This window comes from Gracilinanus agilis, chromosome 2 (genome assembly GCF_016433145.1).
Source record: "Gracilinanus agilis isolate LMUSP501 chromosome 2, AgileGrace, whole genome shotgun sequence".
NCBI classification, from domain to species: domain Eukaryota; kingdom Metazoa; phylum Chordata; class Mammalia; order Didelphimorphia; family Didelphidae; genus Gracilinanus; species Gracilinanus agilis.
Window position 1 is genome coordinate 351,613,704 of NC_058131.1, and position 27,836 is coordinate 351,641,539.

At 35.1% G+C, this 27,836-nt stretch overlaps 1 protein-coding gene across 1 annotated transcript in view; it reads left to right on the top strand.

The window, feature by feature from the left end:
* Positions 1-52: 52 nt before the first annotated feature.
* CNOT6 (CCR4-NOT transcription complex subunit 6) overlaps positions 53-27,836 on the top strand; it is a 43,150-nt gene continuing 15,366 nt past the window's right edge. The window contains exons 1-4 of the mRNA XM_044661606.1: positions 53-192; positions 22,638-22,751; positions 25,338-25,524; positions 27,736-27,821. Of these exons, the coding sequence (XP_044517541.1) occupies positions 22,640-22,751; positions 25,338-25,524; positions 27,736-27,821 (385 nt within the window). The 5' untranslated portion in view covers positions 53-192; positions 22,638-22,639. The remainder of the gene's footprint in view (positions 193-22,637; positions 22,752-25,337; positions 25,525-27,735; positions 27,822-27,836) is intronic.

Consider the following 27,836-nt stretch of genomic DNA (forward strand, 5'->3'; position numbering starts at 1 on the left):
CGGGGCCCTTGGAGGGAACAAAGAGCAGCGGGAGGCTGAGGCTGAGGCGGCGGCGGCTGAGGCGGGAGCGGCGACGGCGGCAGCGGCGGCGGCGCAGCGGCAGCTGGGGGGACTGGTATGGTGGTTCCACAGGTCAGACCCCGCTGCACTCACTGGGAGGAGGAGGCGGAGGAAGGAGGCGAACCCCGAGAGGTAAGCGCACGGGACCAGGATCCCTCAGCCTAGCCCGGGCGGGGAAGGGGCCGAGGCTGAGGAAAGGCCGGAGGGGGGTGGGGGCGGTCTGGGCTGGACCCCCCTCGCGGAGCTCCCGGGCACCAAGGGTCCTTTTCCTAGCCCTCCCCAGACACCCCCTCTCCAGGAGCAGTCGTTCGCCCTGGAGAAGTTGTCTTCCCCAGAAACTTCCCATCCTTGACCCGCCCAGTGCCGAGGGGCGCACACAGGGCCTCCCCCGCCCTTCTGGGGCTGGGGACCCGTGATGTCGCCGCTGCCCCCGCCGTCGCCGCTGCTGCCACCACCACCACCACCTCTTCCTTCTCCTCTGCGCCCTCTCTGCCTCGCGCTCCTTTTCCTTTCATTCATCACCCTTCCCCCCTCCCCCCAATAAGCACGGAAGCACCAACACTTTAACAACAACAAAACCACAACTTTTTTTTTTTTTGTCCCGTGAAAGTGGAAAAAATCCCACCACCACATAGCTGCTTGTTAGAGCAGAGCTGTCGGTTGTTTTGATAAGAATCTGCAACTGCTGTTGCTGCCGCTGCAGGTCGGGATGCTGAGGCCTAGTTGGCACTAAAAAAGCCACCACGGCAGCTAGCAGTCAGAGGCTAAGCCTGAAACCGACGGGAAAGAGAGTTAGGGCTTTGATTGACACAAAGCACCGGGAAACCCAAGGAAGGTGGGTGGGACTTGGGATGACTAGCAGGTAAGTGGCTGAGACTATGAGGCTTACATATGCAAGGAATCCACTGTAGAGGATTTGTTTCCAATTCCTTTCTTTGGTGTAATTCCAAGAACTTGTCTGCTGCTCGAGATGTTTTTCTAAATATCTGAGTGAGTAATTTTGTATTCAGTTAGTAGGCGAAACTGGGCAATATATTAGGTTTGTAACAAGGACGTAATTACTACTTTTTGGATAGCTTGTGTAACTGATTTTCAGGGGAGAGAATTGTATTCTCTTTGACTTCACATACAGATGGGTGTGTGCATATTTTATATTAGTCTTGTATCCAGTGATTCATGGGAGCAGATTGTTTTTAGCTATTAAATGGAATGGAAGAGTTTTATAGAGTATATTAACATGTTAGAGCTGGAAGATCCCATAGTCCAACCTCTCTCGTTTTGCTTGTTTGAGTACTCATGTAGCCTACTCAGGATCACCTAAAGAGTTAGTGGTAGACCTAGAGCTTCTGAATACAAGATCAATTTTCTAATTCAGGCTTTTCAATATGAGTTTTGTGTAATTAATAATAACAGTTAAAACATTTAGTGTTATGTGGTTTGCAAAGTACTTAAGTTTTCATTTTACTTTTTCCACAACAACTTTGCAAGAGGTAAGTGCTATTATCTCTGTTTTGCAGATAAGGAAATGGAGGCAGCAGCATTAAACTCCTTGCCAAGATCACACAGCTAATAAGTATCTCAGGTGTAATTTTAACTCATGGCCTCCTGGTTTCTATTTCTGTGCGCTCTGGTAATATGTCTCTAGTAGTACAAGAATTTTTTTTAATGGCTACCTATTATTATGCCAGTTTGAATCGATTTCCCCCCTTTTTTGGAATTGGACATAGAATCAAGATTTGACTTATCAAAACTAATTCAAGAGAATTAAGTTTATTTCTAATGGTCATCCTGACATTCTGAGATTTGCAATGAGAAATAAATCATGTGTTACATGAATATGTCTAAATTTATGTCAGTGTTATTTACTTTCTACTTGGTTGTATAGACCCAATAAAAGTGGTTTTTCTCTTTGGATTCTTGAAACTTAATTTGAAAGAGGAATAAAAGTAATTGTTTAGAAATAAGAAATAGAAATATGAAATATGACTATGTTTTGAAACAACTTTTTAAAAAGCCAAAAATAATAGAACTTGTAATATAGAAATGAAACTTCCTCTTACAGGGTATTTTGGAATGTTCTACATTTAGTGATGATTCTGATGCTTAAAACATTTTTAGAATATCTCTTTTGAGTCTATTTCTAAATATATTCAAGTGATAGCAATTCTTAGTCGAGTTATAATTATAAAGTTGGTTGGTTTGTTTTTTTAAGAGCTTGAAGGTAAGGTACCTATGAGCATATATTCTAATTCCCTCAAAGAAGTTGTAATTCACCTAAAGTCACATTAATTAATATCAGAACTTGGACTAGAACCCAGGTCTTTTGACTCTAAGTTCAGTATCTTTTCCAACTTTGAGGGTTGAGTTATTGTCTGAAAATGGCCAAAAGTCTTTCAGAACCACTGAGTCTGGTGGATAAGGTAGGTAAATCAACTGGGTAATTCTGTATTTTGCTTAGAGGTGTAATTATATAGGAACAAGACCATTTGTTTCTCATAAATTGGTTTTGGTAGTAATTCAAAATGTGGATTAAGCTTTATTAGACTTGTATCTGCTTAGAACTCAAAAATACATTTTCTTCCTATCCTCTATATTACTACTACAAATTTCATAAGTTTTTTTCCAGACATAATTGAGTTGATCAGGCAAAATTGGCTAGGAAAAGTTCCAACTCTAAAGTAAGATTTTGTTAAATGGAAAAATCTGAAACCATTTACTACTTTAGAAGAACTCCTTTCCTGTTATATATAGTTTGTAGATGCATAAAATTATATTACTGTTGATACATTGAGTTTTATGAATGCATGTATCCTTATTTATGAACTTGCAAGTTTATGGATACATGTATCTTCTACACAACACTGGAAAAAAACAAAACATTTTACTAGAAGCCATCTATCACCAGACTAAATGGCAATAATTTTGGTATTTCTGGGTGAGTATATTTTAAAGTTTTCTTGTGAGTAATGCTTAGTTGTCACAGAGCTCCAATCATAGCTCCAGATCTCTAGTTTACATGAAAAGTCATTATTACTGACACATTTCTTTTAATCTCTTTCTCAAAAGAACTTTTGAAAGATTTCTATGATAGTAAAAGGAAGTAGTCTAGTCACTTAGTGAGACTGAAGAATAAAGCTATGTAAGTACTCACATAATGTTAAAAGACCTGGAGAGGAAGCCGCCACTGAATTTGTTGTATACCATCTCTTTTCTTCACCTACCCCAGGAATGATTTATGGAAAGACCTGGATATAAGTTGCATAGGATAAAGAGGACTGATTGATTTGAATCTGCCATTAAGAGGTTTGCCAACATGAATGTGATCACAGATCCATAAGATCTGTTTGGAAAAAAAATACTCCATCTGTGAAACCAAAAGGAAAAAAAGAAACTAACTCTTTGAAATCAGGGACTATTTGTTTTTCTTCTTTCTATATCCCCAGGGCTTAGTCCAATACCTAGTACATAGTAGATACTCAATAGATTTGTTGACTGACTTAACTTTAAAATCTTTAAGATTTTAAATCCTCATATATGGTAATTTAAATTCATAATCCATGTGCTTTGGGGTATAGTAGGGTATATTCAAATGACTTTAACAAATTGATTACAGAAAGTCTAGTGATTATAAGGAGGCAGTGTGATAACTAGAAAGATTGAATCCATTGTACTTGGAGTAGTGAGCTCTGATTTTGAATCCATCTCCATCACTTAATTACATGTTTATCTATGGACAAGTTGTTTCATCTTTCTGGGCTCCAGTTTCATCATCTGAAAAATGGAGATGATATTTGTATCCACTACCTCACAGAATTGTAGGGAAAGTACTTTGTAAACCTTAAAACACTATATAAATGCAAGTTGCTGTTAATATTTATATATGTGATCCAAAGGTAGAAATATCATTTGAGCATAAGAGACTTAGGGTGAGTTATATATTGATGGCTTCAATTTTAGTTTCCGTAGTTTTGAATTATTCCACCTGTAGCTCACCATTTTAATTTTCTTGGTAAGTTAGTGACATTTCTTAAAAAGATGCTGCTTAGTATTTAAAACTAGCTATGTCATTGTTAGATATTAGCATTATTAGGAAATCTGCAGATGTCTTTTTACACCAATGTTAGACATAACTAACAGCTCTGTCCAAATGTGTAAAATTAAAGAATTATTTAAAATTAAATGAAATGGCATCATTCTTGGGGAAAGTTTAGCTAGAACAAAACATTAAACGGAACTTTTAAAACAGCTTTGAGTCATAGGAAAGCAATATATTTAATTCCCGTGCAACTGAAATTGGAACCATACATTCAAATAACCCCCAATTTTTCTCAAACTTTGGGTGGGGCTGGTTGTCTTTTTTTTTTAAATGAACCAGTAACATTTTAGGAGAATATAAGCTCCTTGATTTCATGGCCTTTTTCTTTGTACCTCTAGCACTTGTCTTGGTGCTTTACACATACTAGGCACATAAATATTGGTTGGATTGAAATGTTCATATGAGTTATTTAAAAAAAAATACTTTGTTTCATTAAATATTTCTCAATTATGTGTAATTTTAAAAACATTTAAAACATTTTTTGAGTTCCAAATCCTAATCAGCCTCTACCCCCTCCCTTACCCCTTGAGAAGGCAATATCAATTATACATTACATTTGGATTGTTAAGAAACCTAAAATAGGCAAGTCTGCCTTTTACATGGAAAATTGAAACTGAAGTCCTACTATGCTTTTTTTTATCTTGGCATGGATTTATGACCCTGGGTTCTCAAACATAAGCTGTAGCAGGCCCTATTAAGTTATGAAGGCTTAAAATACAGTCCTGGTGATGAGCTGTGTCTCTGTCATCCAAGAATTATACTAGCTAAATGTGAAAAGGCTTATTAACAGAAGGTTAACATTAACCAGTGGATCATTTTTTTGACTATAGCAACAAACAAAAAGCATACACTGTGGTGTGTAGATTTTAGTCTAAGTAGGCTGAAGGACCATCTGCACTGCCACACTGATGAAGTCCTATCTCTTGGAAGTATTGTGATTGGTGCATAAATAGTTTTTTAATACTTATAATTTGCTCTCATGATTCTTAGATTAAATGTAAATTCAATAATACAGATTGAATATTAAAAAATGGAATTTGTGATTCAAAACAGTTGCAACTCTTGTTTCCTTGGGATCTATAGCATGATTTTTTTTTTTTTGTCATTGGAACTTTTTTCTAATTTTTTGTTCATGCCATATTCATTTTTTCTCTCAGAGAAAAGGTTAATATGATTTTCCTGCCAGTGGCTTGATGGTTAGTGATTTAGAAATATTTGACATAGGATCTTGGCTATTTTATGTCACTCGACATTTTATTAAAATCTATGTGATTTTAAAAATAACCAAAAAAAAGATCCTCACCTATGGAGGAAGACCGTTCCTAAGTAATTTGTGGTAGTCAGGGGTCTTCTGCTATACAAACTGGTTTGCATATTTAAGTGAATGCTAAGCTTCTTCAATATTAATTCCAATGTTACAGATGTGTACCATTCTTAATGGTTCATGAGTTGATTTAATAATGGACTCTTTTCAGTAGGGGACAGTAGCATGGGAGAAGTTGGATTTCTGAAAAAATCAGTTTAAATGCTATTTTTATTTAGTATTGCATGTGCAAATGACAATTTTCTGCCCTCCACAAATGTGCATCATTTGAAAAAACCATGTGTAAATACATATAACAGTTGAAGAATGTGACTGTGGATGATGGAGACTTCCAGTTTTCATTATATGGTCCAGTTAAGTAGTTTCATAATTGACTTAAGTAACAGTATTCAAAAACTATTCATCACCACAGGTGAAGAAAGTATCTATTAGTAATATCCAAAGTATTCTTTCTCTGGTCCTGTTCTTATATTTATCAATGACTTAAATAAAAGTAGAAATGCCTTGCTTAGCAAGATACAAAATTGGGAGTGTTAGATAAAAATAAATTTTATCATTATTTTCCTCCTAACAAGAGACTTTAAAAGTCATTTAGTTCTATTGATAGCTGGAGTCCTCTATGAGAAAGGTGTGTCAGACTTGGTGGGCTAGGTTGCTTGAACCAGATTAAAATGTAATTGGGAAATGTTTAACAAAATAAAAATACAAAGTACAATATAACATAGTGTTAAGTTGCTGTTTTTTATGTATGCTACTTTCGGACATCCCTTTCTTACTTGAGTTTGACACTGGTACCAGGAGGAAGACTTCTTTTACCAGTGAAGATCAGTAAGGGATTGTGACTTTCAAGGATATATTAGAAGTAGTATTTTGAACCTCTGTTTTCCCAATTTTGATACCAGCTCTCTAATCACCACACTAAGTTATTTCTCCTAGCAATATGAATGATCATATAGTTTAAAGCTGGAAGCAACTTTTAAGAGATCATATAACCAGTAATTTCTGGTCATCAGCTTATTTATGTAGGAAGTAAGCAAGATTGGAGTTTGTACTCATTTTCTAACTAATCCAGTCTTCTTTAATTCATACCAGTCTGGTTTATGATTTACAGTTATTACTAAAATGATTTTTATTAGTTATTCTTAGGATGTCCAAAAAGTCTTAGTGCAGATTAGAACTTTAATAACTTAAAAATGCTCTGAGACTTTTGGGATAGCCTGTATATAGTTCACCTTATAGCTTCTCAGTTATTGAAAGGCAGTGATCATGTATTTTCTATTATCTCTTCTTCAGGCTGAACCCACACTTCACAGAATCTGTTTGAAAGGGGCATCAGATGCTACCTAATCAACTTGTACTCATATATTGTTCCCTTCTGCAAGTTCCCCCCATTAAACAGTAATATAATTTCCAGTTAAAGAATTCCAAGGATGAAACAACCCATCGTCCTAGATTATGCTAATATTTAAGAACTTTTTTCCTTATATTGGCCAAATTTTACCTCTCCCCAAATAGCATTTAGATTACAGTCTAAGAAAGTGCCCAAATTTTATATATAAATAACATTGTCTTGTGTGCACTTTGTTCATGATAATTGGTCTACTCAGTTGATTTTTTTGAAAAGATTAGCCTGTAGAATTATAAATTTATCCCTATTAAATGGGAAAGGGGAAGGAAATGTACATGTATTAATCACCTATTGTGTGCCAGGCCTTGTACTTAGTGCTTTACAACTATCTTATTTGATCCTCAAGATATATCCTGGGAGGTAGATGCTCTTATTATCCCCATTTGAACCATTAGATAGACTGATGAAGAGGTTAAAGTCACTAGGTGACTTGCCTAGTGACACATAGCTAGTAGGTGTCTAGGCTGGATTTGAACTGGGGTATTCCTGACCACAGATCCATTGCACTACCTAGCTGCCTTTATTAAATTTCATTTTCCTAGATCTACTTCCTCATTCAAAAATACCTAGTGCCTAATGTGTGCAAGGCATTGTACCATATACTGAGATATCTGAGGACCAAAACAGGATAGTTCCTGCCTTGGAGGAATGTAACATATGCGCACATGCATACATGCACAGACGCTTTCTTTCTCTCTCTAAAGATAGGGAGTTTCGGGAAAAGTAATATATAGGAGGTAGCACCTGAGCTGCGGTTTGAAGGGAGCTAAGAGTGGAGATGAGTGATCCAGAAATGGAGCATATCCAGATCCACTGGTAGTGACCAATTCATGTAGCAAGGATAACTGACAACCAGTGGAACTTTCTAACCAGTTCCATAAATCAGTTAGTTAATTGATGGGTTTTTAGATGCCTCCTATGTGCTGAATTGGATAGGTTTCAAGAATTCAAAGACACAAAGCAAAAACAGATCCCTGCCCTCAAGGAGCTTATGTGATTCATAAATGGGAGTTTATAGATGGTAGAAGGCAATATTTCTGTTATTTTAGAAGATATGAAATAATATGTACAGTTTCTGGTACAGGTGCTTAATAAATGCTTGTTGAAATAATTGTGATTGCCAATTTTGTTATTCACTTGATCTGTTGTACCAGACAACTACGAAATCATGTAGATAGAAATGATTCAGTATTTTGGATATCTAGAGAATGGTATCTAGGGAATGAAGATTATAAAAGAAGCAAAGTAGGATAAAGAAAATTTGGGAAACTTGCAGGAACATAGTATTTACAATTTACCAGAGTGAATAATGCAAAGTGTCTTATTTCTTGCTTGGCTTTAATTTTATTCCATAATATCCAAAATCCATAACTGTGATGTTAGGAACCCAACCTATTTTCCATATTTGATGTTTTTATGCATTTCAGATTAGCATGTCTAGTGGATAGAGGACCAGCCTTGGAGTCAGGAAGACCTGGTTCAAGTCCCACCTCTGATACATACAGTCTGGCCCTGGGCAAATCACTTAATCTCTCAGTGCCCCCAGGTAACTTTAAGACTTTTAAGTTGCAGAACAGTTCTTGATCTGCATTAGTAGACATATTCCTCAAGTTCCCTTACACTAGTGAAATTCAAGGTCTTGATCTAAAATGGTACAAGTCATTTTTATCAGTCAACAGTTTATGAGTTTCTTACAAGTAGATATTTGTTTCATTCTCTTTGTACTTGTATCTCCAACTCCTAGCACAGTCCTTGGCACAAAGGTACTTAATAACTGTTTATTTCTACATTTGATTTCCTCACCCTGTTTTTGGGAATGAAGAGCATCAACTTTCACCAGAAATTAACCTCTATATCTTCAGCATTTTTATTTATAGTATTTTACTTAATGAACTTCATCATTTATATAGAACTTTGTATTGGACTTTACTTTTATTTGAGGTTAAGACTCAACATTATATATCTGTTGAATTTTGTTATGGTTAGTTTGGGAGTGGCCTTTATAATTCTAATAGATAATTTTACATTAGTAACTAATAAGTTGGTAAAATGGTTGCAAAATCTTCATTATAATGCTTTCTCAAAGATTTTGGAGGAGAATTGTGGGTGGATTCAGACATCATCATTTCAGAGAGCCATAAAAATAGAAATAACTTTAAACAATACAGATTTAAATGTGTATTGTTATCTTCAACAAAGGGAAGGGAATTTTAGAGAAAACAATTCTCTAAAAATTCTAGAAAGAAGTGGTTTGGAGAACCTGGATAAGTTTAGGTCTTTGAAATACCAGAATGAAGTCAATTTAAATAAAAAGGAAATTTGAAGTGACCTTGTCCTTTTAAAAGAAAAAATATGTTAAGTTTAGGAAAACATTGGCAGGAAGGATTCTACTAATTAAATTCCAGTGAACTTATGTTATAAAAGAAATTCTTTAATCTTGCCAGAAATAAGACAAGATGTTCTCAATTTCTTAGCATTTAGTCTAAGGAATATCTATAGAGCCTGGAGTCTCAAGTCAGATATGAAAATAATTCTCCAAACAATTTGGTTAAGAGGTTTACATGCTATGTTTTGGCTTAAGCCAGGTGTTGTGGAAATCTCAACAAACATTTATTAATCACCTACTATATACCAGACACTGCTATGTGTAGGATACAGAAACAAAAATGAGACAATTCCTGCCTGAAAGAGTTTATATTCTATCTGGAAACACAACAGTTATATGTTTAAATTTAAGTAGAATAAATGCAAGGTAATATCAGGGAGAGATAGTAGCTGCTGGGAGGGATCAGAAAAGGCCTAACAGAAAGTCTGGGTATAGCTAAGCTTTATTTAAAGGATTCCCAGAAGCAGAGGGCATGGAAAAGACCCTATGTAGTGTCACAGAGGGGGAAACACTGTGCGGAGCAGGAAGAAGGGCAATTTGGCCAGATTCTCAAGAGCTAGGTTGTGAGGAGACAGAAATGCTGAGAAGCATTTCTGGCTTTCTTTAAGACTCACTCAACTTAAGTACCATTTTCTGCAGAAGACTTTTCCTCATCCCTTTTCACAGCCACTAATGCTTACCCCTTTAATATTATTCTGCCTCAACTTTGTACTTATCTTGTATATGCGAATATACACTTATTACAAATACAGTAAACTATAAATTTATGTTATATAAGCTCAAGTCGTTTCGTTGGTCCTTCACTACTGCTAGGCAATTCTTATATACTTTTCTTTATCAATCCACTATATCACTCTACATATCAGCTCTTTTTCAAACCTTTTCATCCCTCTTCAAATCTCCTATGGTTCCCCCTCCTCCCACTCTCATCTGAGAACCTTGCCTTATATTTTTCAGAAAATATTGATGCCATTTTCCATAAACTCCATCTTCTCCTCTGTCTCATCACTCTTGTGCTTTTGACCACTATCTCCTCCTTCACTCCTGTCTCATGATGAGGTGGCCTTACTCTTTACCAAGACTAATCTCTATTCCTGCTCACACGACATCATTCCATTTTGCCTTCTCACCTGTTGCCCTCATTTTATCACTTATTTTCAGTCTCTTTCTCTCTCATGGTTCATTCCTATTGCTTACAAACATTTCCTGTGTGTCTCTATCTGAAAAAATCCTCACTTGATCTCTCCCCCTATTATCCTATATCTTTTCTACTTTTTGTAGCTAAACTACTGTAAAAGGTTTTCTACAATAAGTGCTTCCACTTTCTTTCCTCTTCTCTTTTCAGCCCCATAACATCTGACTTCCAGCTGCATCATCCTTTCTTTCTCTTTCTCTAAACTGTTTTCTCTAAAGTTACCAATGATCCCCTTAGTTGCCAAATCCAGTGACTTTTTCTTGATCCTCATTCTCTGTGAATATGAACTCTCTGCAGCCTTTGACACTGTTGATCTCTTTAATATATTTTTTCTCTAGATTTTGGGGGCATCACTCTCTCCTGGTCTTCTTATCAGACTATTCCTTCTCAGTCTCTTTTGCTCTGGATCTTCATTTATATCATGCTGTTTATGACCTGCTGGTTTCTGTTCTGGGACCATCTTCTCTTCTTCCTCCATCAACATGTTTGAGATTCATAGATGATTCTCAAATCTACCTCCAACTTACAACCTAGGAATCATCTTCAATCCCTCATCTCTCACTTCCATATCCAATATGCTACCATTTAACCTTTGCAACATCTCTTGAATACTGTCTCATTTCTCCTCTGACACTCTGATCACTAGATCACTTTAGATCACTAGATCTATCACTTTAGTGCAAGCCTTTATCCCCTCTATTGCACTATTGCACTGCTGGTGAATATGTCTGCCTGATGTATCTCCACTCCAATCCATCCTTCACCTAGCCACTAAAGTGATTTTCTTAAATCTTCTTAAATACAAGTCTGACCATATTAACCCTCTCCCTCCCCTCCCCCCCAATATATCACCTATCACCTCTCATATTAAAGATAATCTCCGTTTGGCATTCACATCCCTTCATAACCTAGCCCCCACCTGCCTTTCCAGACTTCTTACACTTTACTCTCAATATGTGCTCTTTGATCCTAGTGACACTGGCCTCCTAACTTCCATGAACAAGACATTCATCTCTGGACTCTAGGCATTTATTCTGACTTTTCCTCAGGCCTGGAATGTTCTCCTTCTTCAACTTCAACTCCTTAACTCCCAACTAAAATTCCATCTTTTACAGCAAACCTTTCTAAACTCTTCATTCTAGTGCCTTCTCTTTAGTATTTCCTATTTATCCTGTATTTAGCTTGTTTGTATACATTCGTTTACATGTTTTCACTCATTATGTTGTGAGCTTCTTGTGAGCAGTGATTACCTTTTTCCTTTTTTGAATACCCAACACCTGGCATAATGTTTACTGATTGATTGACATATACATATTGCCCTTTCTATTATGTTAACTCTTCAAGGTCAGTGACTTCAATTTTTCCTTGTAACTTCAGTGCTTTGCACAGTATTTAATAAATGCTTGTTGAGCTCCCATTGCCTCAAATGTAGCTTTTTTCCAACCTCTTATTTCTTTTTTTTAAAGTTTTTTTAATTAATGCTTTTTGTTTTTTACATTGTATTCATTTCCAAATATATCCTTCTCCAGCAAGCCACCCCTTTTAACACAGAACAAAAAAGAAAGTGGGAAAAACTTGTTCAGCAAAAGCATACAACACATCGAGTCTGAGAATAAATTCAGTGTTCTATACGCATAGTCCCTGACCTTTGCAAAACCAGAAAAAAAGAGCTTTAAACTATTTGTGACAGTTCTCTTTCTGTGTTTTGCATGTCTCATCTCTCCTACTAGGATACATACCTCCTGAATGTTGGAATGGTATTTGTGTCCCTTCCATTGCCTATGATTACAAAATCCATTGACTTGCTTTACCAGATAAAAATGATTATCTTGGGGGGGGGGGTGTCTTATTAATTTTCCCTCCTGAAAAATGTTAAGAACAGTAATTTGGAGCAGAAGATCTGGATTTGAATCTTAACTTTGTCACTTGTCTTCATGAGAAGTCAGTTAATTTTTCTGAGCCTTCATTTAACTGTCTATAAAGTGAAGAATAATTATATTTAAACTGCCTACCTTTCAAAGGGATAGTCTAAGAAAAGTTCTTTGTTAAGCCTTAAGGCAATTTAGATGGGAAATATTATTTATATTTTATAAGAAATCTCCACTAAAAAGTCTTTTGACACCATATATATATAAATAATTTGGATACCCCCCTACAAAAGCAGTTCATTTTTTCCCCTTTAAAACCTTTTTTAGGTATCTTTTAATTTTTTTATATCTTCATTTTCTAATAAATCCCTTTCCACTACCTTACCTTGTAAGTCATACTTTTAAACAAAGAGGAGAAAAAATTAGCTCAGCAAAGCATCAAAATATTAATTGAAAATTACATTTTAAACAACATTCCACAACCATACTCCCTTACCTCTGCAAAGAATGGAAAGAAGTTCATTTTCTCATTTCTCAGGGCAAGCTTGAGTCATTATAATTAAATAGCATTCAATTTCTTTTAACTATTATTAATGGTTTTGTAGTCATGTTATTATTTTTCTAAATTCTTTTTATTCTGTATCCATTCATATAAGTCTTCCCATGCTCCCGAATTCTTATTATTCTTTTTTTATCATAATAGAATAATAATTCCATCCATGCACCATACTGTTAGCCATTTTTAGTTGAGGGGCATCTGCTTATTTCTAGGTCTTTGATACTACAAAACGTGCTACTCTTGAGTATTTGTATACCTCCTTTTTTGTGTTTGATCTTTTGGGGAATATATTCCTAATAGACCCTGAAGATTCTTTTTTGTTTGTTTGTTTTTAAACATTTATTAATATTTATTTTTTAGAAAAGTTAACATGGTTACATAATTCATGCTCTTACTTTCCCCTTCACCCTCCAAGGTCCTCCCCCCCCCACCATGGCTGATGCGTATTTCCGCTGGTTACCTGAAGATTCTTGAAGACAGTGCTAGTAGAGTGCAAACTCTGGCAAGGTTCTACCAATCTAGAAACTCTATATGTATCTAGTCTGTGTTTGTTAGCCTAGCACCAATAAGAGAATCATCCCCAGCTTGACTGCAAGGTGGGTTTTTTGTTGTTGTCGTTTGTTTGTTTTTTGGCTATGGAAACTCTAAAAGACTCAATCAATTAAGTTATGAGATGATATGAGTAAGTGACCATACTGATGAAATCATAGATCCTTGAGGAAAGGGTCTTATTTTCATCCCTTTATATTTTTGCTTATTGGCAAATATTGGACAAATACAGAAGGATGCATTTAAGAAAGAACTGTTGCTGAAATGCAAGAAAAAATAAATGGCTTTAGGCAAGTATGTTATTTTAAAATGTTTTCCTTTTGATTCTTATGAAATTGACAAACAAATACTAATTACAAAGAACAGAAAAAGCATGTGAAATAGTGAGTTTTTATTATAAGCAACTTGCTTGAGAGGGGATAGAATTCAATTAAACATGGTAGTTCACAACTGCTTTATCTAAATATCCTTCTGAAATTGTCTCTTTTTAAAAATGATTTGTTAATAATTACTTATTAAGCTTCTCCTATGTGCCAGGTCCTGGAGTAAGTGCTGGGGAAACAAAGGCAAAAGACAGTCCCTACTCTCAGAGAACTTTACAGCCTAATGGAGGAGATAGCATATAAATTACTTTGTACAAAAACAAGATAATATGCAAGATAAATTGGAGATAATCCAGAGAGCCAGGACTAACATTAGGAGGGAATTGGGAAAACTTCTTGTAGAGGTGGAGTTTTAGCTGGGATTTCAGGAAAGCCAAAAAGAGGAGATGAAGAGGGACAGCCAGTGAATATGCCCAGAGTTAAGAAATAGAATGTCAGGTGGGAGGAACAGTAAATAGACCAATATCAAAGGATTGTATAATTTGGGGAAAGAAATAAGTTGTAAGAAGAGTATAAAGATAGAAGGGAGGCCAAGTTGAGAAGGACTTTGAACACCTGGGTGTGACAGGGAGCCACTAGAGTATATAATGTTTGAAGGAAAATGAGGTGTACCTTAGGGAGATTAATTTGACAGCTGAGTGAAGGATGGACTGAAATGAGGGGAGAAGTGGCAGAGAGTAACCAACAAGCTATTTTAGTAGTCTAGCTGTGAAGGCCTGCACAGGAAGGTGTCCCCACCAGAAGAAAGAAAGTGGTATGCACAAAAGTTATTGAGGCAGAAAAACAGGACTTAGCAATGATTGGCGAGGAAGGAAGAGGAGTGAGAGTAGGGATTGAGGATTACACTTAGGCTTTGAACTTAGGTGACTAGAGAGATGGTGGTTAGCTGAAAAATAGGAATGCTTTGAGTTTTCAGGTTCATTCCAGTAGCAGAAATAGTCTTAGTATCTCCTAAACAGTGTGGACTCCTATACTCTTGAGTTCTTCAGAATGAGGATTTGGATTTTGTTCCTGAATCTCTTGCTAGAACTTTATTTGGAACAGAAGACAGCTGTAAAAGTCCGAGTGTCTCAAATTTACCTCCTTTACTAACTTACAGATCTATAAAATGTACTGTTTTTTCTCTCACACAAACTTCCAAATTTCTCAGTTCTTGATCTAGATCAGCACTTGAGTTTCAACATTTAAAAAAAATACTTTTAAGGGATAGTGTTTTTTTAAACTGTACTTTTTACAGTTAATATCCTAATTCTGTTTGCCATTCAAGATGATAGAATCTTTCCAGATTGAAAATTAGGTGTCAAATCATTATTTACATGACTTATTTTTCAAATAGTGAGTTTACTTGAGACAAAGAATACAAAGTCATTTTGAATTTATGTTAAATAGCAATATATGAGAAAAGAATGCATGTTAGTATTTTATATTATGAACTGCTTATAATTTTAGTTTCTTCTTACTATAGGCCTCTTAAGAAACCAGTTTCTATTCATGCCTTTAAATTTAATGAATTTTTTTCTTATTTTGTAAGATTGAAGCACTTGATACCTTTTGATCTGTGCCCTGTTCTTTCCTCTTTTACTTTTAGTCTTTGAAGAGGTGGCTGCTGTTACTAAGGTTACTCCTAGCTCTACATTTCCCCTCCCAAATGATTCCTTCCCTATTTCCCACAGACCCTTACTTGGTCCTTTTAGACGCTCTTCCCCTTCAGAGTAAGAAAAAATTGTGTATACTTTTTAATCTCTACTTCTTGGTTTCTCATTTCTCAGCCCTTTGCAGTCTAGCTTTTATAGCCTCATTACTCAGAAGAATCTGCTCTCCTAAAAGATACTAATGATCTCAACTGCTAAATCTAATGACCTTTTAAAAATCCTTTACTTTTTTCACCTCTGTATACAATCCTCTCTTTCTGTATACTCTCTTGACATTGCTCTCTTGATTATTTTCCTTCTATGTCTGATCTCCTCCCTAGGCTCTTTTGCTACACTATCTATTATCCATAGTTTAGCTGCAAACCATGGTTTAATTTTATGCTAAGATTCTGTCTTGGGCTCTTCTTTCTCTACACTCATTCACTAATTTGGTAACCTCATGGGTTTGATTATCTCAGTGCAGACATAACTCATTTATATGTTCTTTCTTATCTCTCCTGAGCATCAGTTCTATGTTACCACATTTTGAATTGGATATACATACCACAGACATATCAGATTTAACATGTCCGAAATAGAGCTCATAATTTTACCCCTAAGCCCATGCCTCTTCCATACTTTCCTTTTTCCATTGAATCCCCACCATGCTTCTCAAGTATCAATGTTCATAACCTTGATGTCATTCTTGATTCCTTTCTCCTACCTAACTTATCCAGTCAGTTGCCAGATCTTTACATTTATACATCTCTCATATCCATCCACTTCTTTACTTACAGCTACTGTCCTTGTTCAGACTCTCATCACCTCTTACCTGGAATATTGCAGTAGTCTTCTAAATGGTCTCCCAACCTCAAGTCTATTCTCATTCTAATCCATTTTCCATATAGGTGCTAAAGATATTTTCCTGGTCTAATTATGTCATTCCCCACTCATTCTCTACTAAATGCTTTTTATTTCTAAAGTTAAATTTAGATTCCTCATTTTTGGTCATTCAAAGCTTTTAATAGCTTGATTCTAAGTTACTTTTCCAGCCTTATTATGCATTATACATCCTTGATGCACTGTGGTTCAGCAAAACTTACCTTCTTATTGTTATTCATATGGAACACTGCATCTTTCATCTTTATGCCTCTTCCCCATGCCTAGAATGCATTCACTCCTCACTTTCACCTCCAATAATCCCTGGTTTCCTTCAAAACTCAGCTCCTATACCACCCAATTACTAGTGTTTTTCTTGCCAATAAATACTTTTTGCCTCCTTTGTATCTGTTTTGTACATACTACATTTAGCTACCTTATAGAATATAAGCTTCTTGAGCTCAGGAACCATTTTTTTTCTTTGTTTACTCAGGACAAGCCCTGGTATATATTGGGTTAATAGATAAATGATTGATTATTAATTTAAGCTTATAAGAATCAGACATAATTTCAGACATAAGAATCATGTAAAATATCAAATTTTATAAGTCCACTTCTGAAAATTCCCTCATAGTTGTGGTTTTCAAACTATTTTGTGGAAATACAGATTCCTACAAATATTTGTATATTTTGGTGGTAATTCGGGTCAGTGTTTAACAGGTGTTGGCTTTGACACCTCCAGGCTCTTTGCAAAAATTTAAATTATGAGTTGAGGCCATTTGTACTTGGCCTTAAATATTGAATGTCACTCCTTTTGCATATGTGCAGAGCACCTTCAAAAACCCTAGCAGGAACTGAATTAATTATATACATTGTAGAAGAAAGAGAAGTTAGTGAATATAAAGAAATGAGAAAATGTTTTGTCTTAAAATAGGCATATTCTTTAACTGAGCTGAGATTGACTTTACTCTATATTAAGTCTTAAATATGCATCACCAAAGTATTAGCAAAATTAAGTGGGAGGATTTTGGTGTTATATCCCTTAGGGAAAAAAATTGGTTTAAAAATCTTAGATAAAATTGATACAAATAATATTTAATTTATAATTATTTAATGTACAGTATTTGGTTAGAGGGTTTATAAAGTGGCTACTTGACCAGTAAGTAAGTACATTCCTTCACTTGAATTTTTGTCCTTAAGCAAGATTTTTCATATGATTAAATACACCTTGGATTTTAATTTTGGTTCAGAGCCCTTCCACACATATAGGCAAATCCCCTTGCATCGTCATCGTCTTAAATTAGCTTGTGGTTGTGGAAATGAAATTGGAGACTATTATGAATAAAACTACAGAATTGAATTTCTGAGATACTTTAAACATTTTAAACAATCTTAATTCAAGTAAAGATAACTTGAGTTTTTCAGCTTTCTGCAGCCCCTTTTTACAAAGTTGGTATAAACTACAAATAATCACACATATGTTGGTGTGTGTAAATATATATCTACACACAAATGCACAAACTGCAAGTGGTTTGTAGTCATACATTTAATATTTTCATGTGCTTGATATAACTAGATATTAAATATGTTCAATCTTTAGATTGTTAAATATCAGGCATTCCATGTTGCCTAAACAAACAGTATTCCCTGACATTCTAAAATACAGCTTAAATGCTAGAGAATAATTCCTGTAAAGTGGTTCTATGAAATCAAGTGCTGTGAAATTTTATCTACCTATGCAATAAGATTCAGATGTATCTTGAGCTAAACATTTATATACCTAAATTTCCTATAGTTTTTTTTTAGAGAGGAATTTAATTATGGATCCAAGAGGAAGTACTAATACAATCCCATTAATTCTTCTTTGCTGTACATTTTAAACTTTTTTTTCCCCAAAGATGTTATGACAGAAGTACTATAGCAGTGTTTGTATATGTTTTATATCTAAAATATTATGCATTATTAGCTTGGAATAACAGATTCTGAAAGCCGAAAACAGATCATAGTAGGTCAGCTTTCTAACAAAAAATGTAATCATCTATACAACAACCTTAACAAATGATCATATGGCTTTTCCTTTAACCATTCTAGTAATGAGCAATCTTACTATTTTTTGTTAGATATTGTTAGATATCCCATTATATTTTTGGGCAGCTCTAGTGTAAAATTCTAAAATTATTTTTATTTATGCCTTCTGTTTCTCCTACTTTCCTCATAAATTTTTCCTTGTAATGTAAATGTCAAACAATTAAAACCAACCAGCAGAATGATCCTTTGTGACAAAATATGCAGCATTGAGATATTCTTCATCTGTGGTGTCCCTTACCTTTATCTCCAAAGGAGAGAGGTGCTTCCTCTTCTTTAGGGCAATGTTTGTACATTATAATCATCTTATATCCATTTTATTGTTCTCATTTGCATTATGTAGGCACTGTATGATTTTCTTAGCTGCTTGAGTAAATCTGTCAGTTCATATAGGTCATGCCACATTTCTCTAAACTCAATCATTTCTAGTAAAATTACATATATAAATTGTATTTATGTATGGTTTATTTACTGCAATTTGTCTAGCCATTCTCCAGTTGGGAAGCATTTACTTTGTTTATATTTGCTGCTACAAAAAGTTGCAATGAATATTTTTATATTTTATAGCTCCTTGGGACATCTTTGAGATATTTGCCCAACTGTGGTATCTCTGAGTCAAAGGACATGAGTGTTTTAGTGATGGACAGCTTAATAGCTTTAATTGTTAGAAATATCTGTTTCTATGTGAGATTCATGGGTCCTGGTTGTGCCTGCAGGAATTAACAAAAGAAAACATTTCTTTTGCATGTGGTAGTCCTTGAACTATTTTGAGTTCTCTCTTGTCCAAACTAAGTATCCTCCATTCCTTCAAGAAGTCCTTCACATGATGGAGGTCTCTAAGCAGTTCACCATCTTGGTCATCTTTCTGTATTTTTATTTTTAAATTTATCAGTGTTCTTTTTAAAATGAAGTACTGAACAGCATATTGTACCATGGGACTATATTACCATCTTTGTTCTAAACACTGTTATATTGATGTAGCCTAAAATTTTATTAACTTTTTTTTTTTTAGAGATAACCTACAATTAATAAATCTTTCACACAAACTACTCTCGAGCAATTTCTCCCCTTTCCCATCTTTGTGCAATTGACTTTTTTGAAACTCAGGGTAGACCTTTGCGCTTATCTTTGTTTTGATATTGAAGAACAGCATGAAATCATGAATAGACAACTAGCCAGTTTGGGAATCAGGAAGACCTGTGATCAAATCCTACCTCTGATACATATTAGCTATGTGACCATGAGCTTATGCTTAGTTTTTTTGTTACCTTAGTTGACTCAGTTAAGACTATAAATTGCAGAGAAAGTACAAAGTAGCATGGGTAGAGAGCTTTGGGTTTCTCATCCAAGAGTGCTCTATACCAATTAAATCACAGCTCTAGTGCCTATATTCTATAACTAAATACAATAATTTTTTTTTTTTATCATTTGTTAAACTAGCTAAATTTTGGAATTTTAATTTTCCCACAACATGCCAGCTATTCCTTATTGCTTTGCCCCCTACAGATTGAGTAGGAAATCTTTTCTATATCTTCAAGTTCTTGATAATTTTAAATAGAACAAAGCCCAAATATTGTGGACCCATTGGTATGTGTAAATACATATTGACTTTGATAACTATATCCTTTGCTTAAAAAGCCACAAATGTGCTTGTAATCTGTTCCAAAACTTCCTGCACATTTGATGTCATACTTGCCCATATTTTCCTTTTTTTAAAAAATTGGGACCTCTGTCCATCTCCAGTTTTTATGCATATTCCATTTTTCATAATTCCTCTTAACTTCTGTGGTCAAGTCTCTTTCTCTAATACCCTGGGATATAATTCTTCTGGATGTAGAGGCTTGGATTTATTGAAGTAATTGGTATTCTGGAGGAGGAGTAAAAGTATTCTTTTTAGTTTAACATATTTTAGCATCTACTAAATGCAAAATATTATTTGTGGAGAGGGTGATATAGAAATGACCAATTTGAATTGAGGTTCCCCTCTTGAGAGAATTTATAATAGGAGAAATGACATGTATACAAATAGGTATAATATGAAATAAAATGTGATAGGTGCTAAAGTGTTCAAAATATTTGACTAGGGAGTTTTTAAAGCTGTAATATCTTCTTTATGGTTCTCTACTTTTCCAGTCAGAAGACTTTCATTGTCATAGAAAGTAGCAACTTAGGAGATTTCCTTTTTGTCATTTTACTTGAACAAAATATAGCCTATGCCTCATTCATCTTTTCTTTTAATATGGCTAAAAATGATTTTTACGATATCTTTAGCTCCTGTCTGCCTTGGCATGCTATCAGCTTTTGCTTTTCTGATGTTTTAGAAATTTGTGCCATTTTAAATATATATTCTAGATTATGCCTTCCTTCTATTTTATTGTATACTTCTACAGTGCTTTAGTGAAGTTTATGCTTTCTTTAGATTTCCTTACTCTTTTCTTCCTCCCTAGGATAATTTATATAGTAAGAATTTCATTTTTTAGAACTTTCTGTGATCCTTGACTTATATTTTCTGAATATTTATTTTTCTATCCCTAAGTATCCTTTCTTTTGTTACTATTAATTTTATGATACTGTAGTCACATCCCACAGACCCTTTACTTAGCATAGTGGCTGCTAGCATCATTTAGGAAGTTACTATATATTTGAATGAAAGTAAACATTCTCATTTTAACTTTGCTATATTTCCTTAATAAACTTAACTTAAAAACTTAATAAACTTAACTTAAAAACTTAAAAAACTTGTATTTTTCCTAGTTGCATATCCTTGAAGCATTTTATAAAACCAGGAGAAACTTTTTCTGATGGGTATAAGTAATTTCCTTTGGGTAGACTACTTGGGCGAAATCTTTCTATGTGGAATTGCTCTAAAATTGTATGATCCCTTTAATATTAAAATCCCTAAATTAGGATAGTAAGGTTGTGTGTGTGTGGTGGTGGGGGAGGGGTTTAGGATGTACTGTTGCCCCCTGTGACAAAGTTTTTTTTAAATCAATTGTGCTTGCTAATTATGGTAACAGTATATCATAGAAGACAGTCTAACATTCTTTTTAAACTCATTTTTAACTAAAGATCTCAATGAATATAATTGCATTTACAGGTCAAAATCATAGAATCTTTTAAGGAATTTTTAAGTCAGTGTAGCCTAACCCATATTTTCTATAATTTTAAACCTAGTTACTGTTGCCACATGACCTTCCATATTCCTTTCCCTTTCAGGATTTTCCAAAGTTCCTGATAAGATATATAGCAACTGGCAATGATGCCCCTTCTATCACTCTTCTCAGAGCTTTATTGCTATTATTTTGTCTTTTCTTTCTCCATGCCTATTCAGGGATTTAGCTGTGGCATCTTATCTGTGACCCCAAGTGCTCTCAAGATTTTGGGAATATTAGGGGTCTAAAACACACAGCATGGTAGTACTTAAATAACGAATTATGTCAAAGTAGTTTTCTCTATTTAATGATAGTCATGTATTTGAACAGAAGTGTTACAGAGATGCTATAAATATTTATACACACACCTCTCTCTCTCTTAAGTTATTTCCTCCTTCCTTCCTTTTGGTCATTTTATTTCATTGTTGAGTTTTTTCTCCCAAATCAAGAGAAAAGGGATTAGTAATCATTGAATGAATAGCATTCCCTTCCTAAAAACTTTTCAGTGCTTTCTAATATATAAGGTATTCTAGAAGTCTTAGTGTAGAGAGCATCTGGGTGGCTCAGTGAATTGAGAGCCAGGCCTACAGATGGGAGGTCCTAGGTTAAAATCTGACCTCAGACACTTCCTAGCTGTGTGACCCTGGGCAGGTCACTTAATCCCCATTGCCTAGCCCTTACCACTCTTCTGCCTTGGAGCCAATACACAGAATAAAATAAAATAAAATAAAATAAAAGTGTTAGTGTCTTAGTATAGTAGTGCTTATTATCTTTAGTGTTCCAAAAGCACTTAATACACCAACCCTGAATATGAAAAAAGGAATTTTAAAGCTTTCAAATCTTTTTCTCTTGAAGATATTGCTTTTATTTTCAGGTATATTTTCAGTAGATTCTATATTTCAGCTTATTTAAATTTTATTCTTTTTAACTTGAGTTTAAAATTTTGGGTGTGATTTTAGTAAACCTAAGCATAAGTAAAACCAATGATAATTTTCTATATTTTAATACGTTAATTATATATATTCATATAACTGTACACATTGTTTTCTTTTAATTCAACAGGCATGCCCAAAGAAAAGTACGATCCACCTGACCCCCGGAGGATGTACACAATTATGTCCTCAGAGGAAGCAGCCAATGGAAAGAAATCACACTGGGCAGAGCTTGAAATAAGTGGTAAGCCTTGGTGAAATGAATTATGAAAATTATTGAACTATATAAAGCTTAAGATAGGTTATTTTTTTGTTGTGTGTGTATCTATGTGTTCACATATGTAAATATTTGGCTAAAGAGATCATTTTGTGATGAAGGACAATTTCAAGCCTTTGGAGTATCAGGAAATAGAATCCCAGTTGATAAGCTAGCAAAAACATTTCAGCATAGAAGTAATTTATGGAGGGACAGCTAGGCAGCATAGTGGACAGAACACCAGGCCTGCAGTTAGGAAGATCCAGGTTGAAATCTGGCCTCAGATACTGCTAAGCTGTGTGACCTTGGGCAGGTCACTTACCCCCAGTTGCTTAGCCCTTACCACTCTTCTTAACTTAGAATTGATACTAATGCAGATGGGAAAGGTTAAAAAAAATAGTATCATGCATTTCCCCCATTTCCTCTACTCAACTCCTTTTCTTTATCCTGGAACTGTATTCACTGGAACATCCTTATTTAGACTTTATTATTTAAATTAAAAGTGTATATTTTGTTTTTATATCACTTTAATTGCCAAATATTTATTTCCCCCTTTGTCTCCAACCCCTCCCTCCCAGTTATCCCTCATAGCAAAGAATAAAAAAAGAATAAAACATTTCAACTAAACATAACATACTGATTTTTTTTTCAGCAGCTGCATTGCAGTATTAAGCTTATAGCCAACTAAAATCCTCATCCTTTTCACATGACCTACTCAGCCAGGCTGCACTTATCCTCTTGTGCAGTTTACTTACTCTTGAATAGTTTCTTCCTGTGCTGTTTCAGTATAATAGGACTGAATGAATGAGGCTTTCTAATTTATTTAGTAACTGACCAGAAAAATGGTTAGCATTTGAGCCTTGTTCTCTATAGGGTGGTAGATGGAAGCAAAACAGACATTTTGTGCTTGAGATTCTCCTGTGTCTCCCAACAGCCATATTTGAAAAGATCTTGAATAATTTTCTATGAAGAGAAGCCATTGCATAAGCTTTAATGGTATAAAATTTCTTTTTTTCTCCTCCACCTGTCATATTTTTCTACTTACCTCCTTCTTGACTTTGTATTCTCTTTTCTACTTTGGGAAATTTTCTGAGTAATTCTCTAAAGAGTTTCTTTCATCCTCTTTAGTAAACCACAGTATAAAAATATATTCATAAATCTTTTATCTTTTTCATGCAGGAAAACTAGTTATAATGTTGGTAGTGATTTACTTCATAGGAAAGAACACATTAACATCATATAGTGACAGTTTGTGGTAGTCTGAATTTCTTTAGTCCTTAGATAAATAAAAATCTTTTTTAGTTTCTACTGAAAACTTTCTTTTTCTGTATTTTCATGGTTCCCAGGTCCTCTTGCAAAGGATGCTTTTAAAATTGTGGTTTACTATTGAATGCTTTTATTTCATGTATTTTACTCCCTCCAAAATCAGCTCCATGAGGGAAGAGACATCTATTTTTATGTTTCTTTGTATCCCCTACAGCACCTAGTGCACAGGAAGTGCTCTCAGATGATTTTGTTGAATGAACAAAATCCTTAAAATGCATCTTTGACAATTAGAAACTGCTCTAAAAACTTTTATTGCTAATTTTTATTTATATATTTATTTCCCAATATACCTCTTCATTGACTCTTCTCTTACAATAAAGGAAAATAGTTAAACAAGACTTATTAATCAGAATAGCAACTCTACCTGACAGTGCATCATGCAAATTACTGTGGCACTCCTTTCTAAATGTTGCATAATAGAGAAAATAGGTCCCAGATTTGAGGTAGTCTTAAGGTTTTCTAAAATTGGTTCTCTAAAACTAGCATTCTTCCATGAGATCTTATCTCAAACACCAGTGACCAACCAAAGATTCTGCAGTGATTCTAAAAGTGGAAACCAGAAGTAGATTGTATTCATCTTGGACCAGGGAATCAGGCTTGATACTCTCTGGAAGTATAATTGTTTCTTTGATTCCATATACTGACTTACAATACTTAAGCTTTATGGCTTAGCTTCAATTTACCAGTCAAATATATCCATTCTCTGAAAGCTAACTTATTTCTGGCACTGTTTTTAGTATAAGTTTAGGGTTAGAGTTCTTAATGAGTTGTTGATGCGTGTCGCTTAAGTGCTCTTGGCAGCCTAGATCTGCTAATCAAGTAGGAACATTACTATTAAGTTGAAGTTTCTCTCCCTACCCTTCCCCCCCCCATGTAAGAATATGCACAGCACAGTCTAGTAATCTCAAGTTATTCTTGGTATGAATCTAAGGTGAAATTTATGTTCAAGTGTGGTGAAGCTTATAGAAATAAATGATTAATTTCTACATAAAATGTTGATAAATCTCTAGTCAATTAAACGATAGGTTATTTTCTGTTTTACTCTGGGAAGTGAAGACAGATAGTACTGCTAAAATTTTTAGCGTACCCTTGACAGTTCATAACGTTAAGCAAAATGATTTAAAGCAAGTTAGAATATGTGACTACTTAAAGGTGGTTTGTTAAACACCAGTTTTTGTTTCATTTTAGAACTAAAGGTTGAGGGAAAATGATATGATATCTTTAGATTACTTTTTTTTTCTTTTATAGGAAAAGTCAGAAGCTTAAGCTCATCTTTATGGTCACTGACCCACTTGACAGCTTTGCATCTTAGTGACAATTCTTTATCCCGAATTCCTTCAGACATTGCCAAGCTTCAAAATTTGGTTTATCTGGACATGTCCTCTAATAAAATCCGTAGTTTACCAGCAGAACTCGGAAACATGGTGTCACTCAGGTAAATATTTAACTTAATGTGAAATCAGGCACCCTTAGACACAGGCACGAATAATCTTGAAAACAATTAAAATGCATTTATTAGTAGTTCTTTACCTTAAATATTTTTAAAAGCATGACTTATTCTTCCTGGAGATTTTTATAATAGTTTAGTAACAAATGGATGCCACATTCTCTGAAATTATGTAGCAGGCCCTTTATATTGTGGAACAGACTGTCATGCTTTGTGTAATACTTGAACCAAATGTATTTTTTAAATTCAATTGAATAGTTAGACTTAAAAATTTCTACTATACTATACTTAATCCCTATAACAAGCTTAGATTTGGAGATAATTTCTGTGAACATAGGGTGTCCCAGCTATGATACCTTGTAAAACTTGAGATTTTTATATTGTTTCCAAAAAAGTGAATGGCCTTTGGTCTGCCATTTCTACTTAGCCCTTACACACAGACATTGTTTTACAACCATTTCCTAAAATTAGAATGCCTGTTTCTCCTTCTCCCAGTGCCTATCTCTGCTCTACTTTTCATGAGCCTAGGTCCAACCTAACTGAAACTTTTGCTGTTCTCTCCAGCCCCTCCACCCCCTCCACCTCCCCACCTGCCCAAGACTTTACTTCTTCACACTTGCTTTTTTCTATATGTTACTCTGTGTTGTAGTTACTGTATGAGTATTTTATAACACTGTGTATTTGTGTACTTATTTTAATCTTCCTGCTAGATTATAAACTCAATGAGAGTAGGGATTATGCCTTTATCTTTGTATTTCTGCTAGTGCCTAGAACACTGCTTTGCACTGTTTGCACTGCCATGTACAGATAGATAGCTGTTGAATGAATCTGTACTCACTTCTTGTGATTCCATTTTACTTGATTCATGTCATGATCCATTTTAAAGGACAGGAAGGAGCAAAATTTTGCTGGCTCTACTTTAGTTTTAATAGAGTAGGCCCTAGCCACGTGTAAGAAGAAAATAGATTTTAAGAAAAATATACAAATAGAAAATTTAAATTCTTAAAGAGTTCATAGTCTTGTAGTTTTTTTTGACTAGGAAAGAGAGCTGAATCAAATATATTTATGGTCCAAGACAGTGATGGTGAACCTTCTAGAGACAGAATGCTGGATCCTGTCCCCACCTCACCCCCCAGACCAGTGCCATGCCCATTTGCCCCAGAAACCACATGCCATGCCCCTTCTTCCCACTCAGTGCCAGTGTGGGACTGAGAAGAGTTTTCTTCTCTCTACCCCCTTCCCCCCCCCCCTCCTTGCTTTACCTAGGGGAGGGAGGAAGCACTCCTGCTGCACAGAGGAGCAGGCAAAGTGAGGAATGTCTTCAGCGAGTATAGAGAGGTATAGGGGAGTGGCCTTCCTCCTCTGTTCCCCTCCCACTCTCTCACTCTGCCGCCTATGAACTGCCCACCTTACTCCCTGTGTGCTCCCATTGGCTGCTGGGCAGAGGGGATGTGAAAAAAATGTCATCAGGCATGGTGGAGAGGGGGAGAGAAGCAGCTTCGCCTGAGGCCCTCTGCCTTTCTAGTAATGAACTCCTGGGGGTGAGGGAGAAGGAGGGAGGGAAGCTGAGTGCCTACAGAGAGCACTCTACATACCATCTTTGGCACTCATACCATAGGTTCACCATCACTAATCTGTGAGATAAGGACTACTTGCTGTCATTATCCAAAATCCAGTTTTTCTTGCTCTTTTTTTCAGTAGGATCCATTAGTTTTACTCATTATAGAGTAGGTGCTTTAAAATATAAACAAAAGCACCAAGGATCATAGAAACAGACCTGTTGGATATTTTAAAAAAGATAATATGTTGCAAGGGTTTGCCTTTATTCCTATTGCTTATTCTTCTTAGTAGCACTCATGATCCATTCATGAATAATTTTAACAATATATAAAATAGCCCGCTGTATTTGTAAAGCTTGATGAATATTGAGATAATTTGAAGAATAATTTGACACACAAGTGTAATCTAAACATTCCTGTCAATGTCACTACGAGGTTATGTAAACCTTTTTTTAACCCTCCATATTCTAAACTGTCTCATTACTTAGTCTTTGTATTTTGTGTGCTAGATTAGTCAGACTAGAATACTTTTTAAAAATGGATTGACTAAAGAGTTTATTTCCCAGAGAATAAATTTTAAAACCTAAAGTGAAGCCTAATATTGACTTCCAACTGCCTGAAACTTTCATTTTTCCAACAGGGAACTCCATTTAAACAACAACCTGTTACGAGTTCTACCTTTTGAGCTGGGAAAACTGTTTCAGTTGCAGACTTTAGGTCTAAAAGGTATGCTTTTTTATT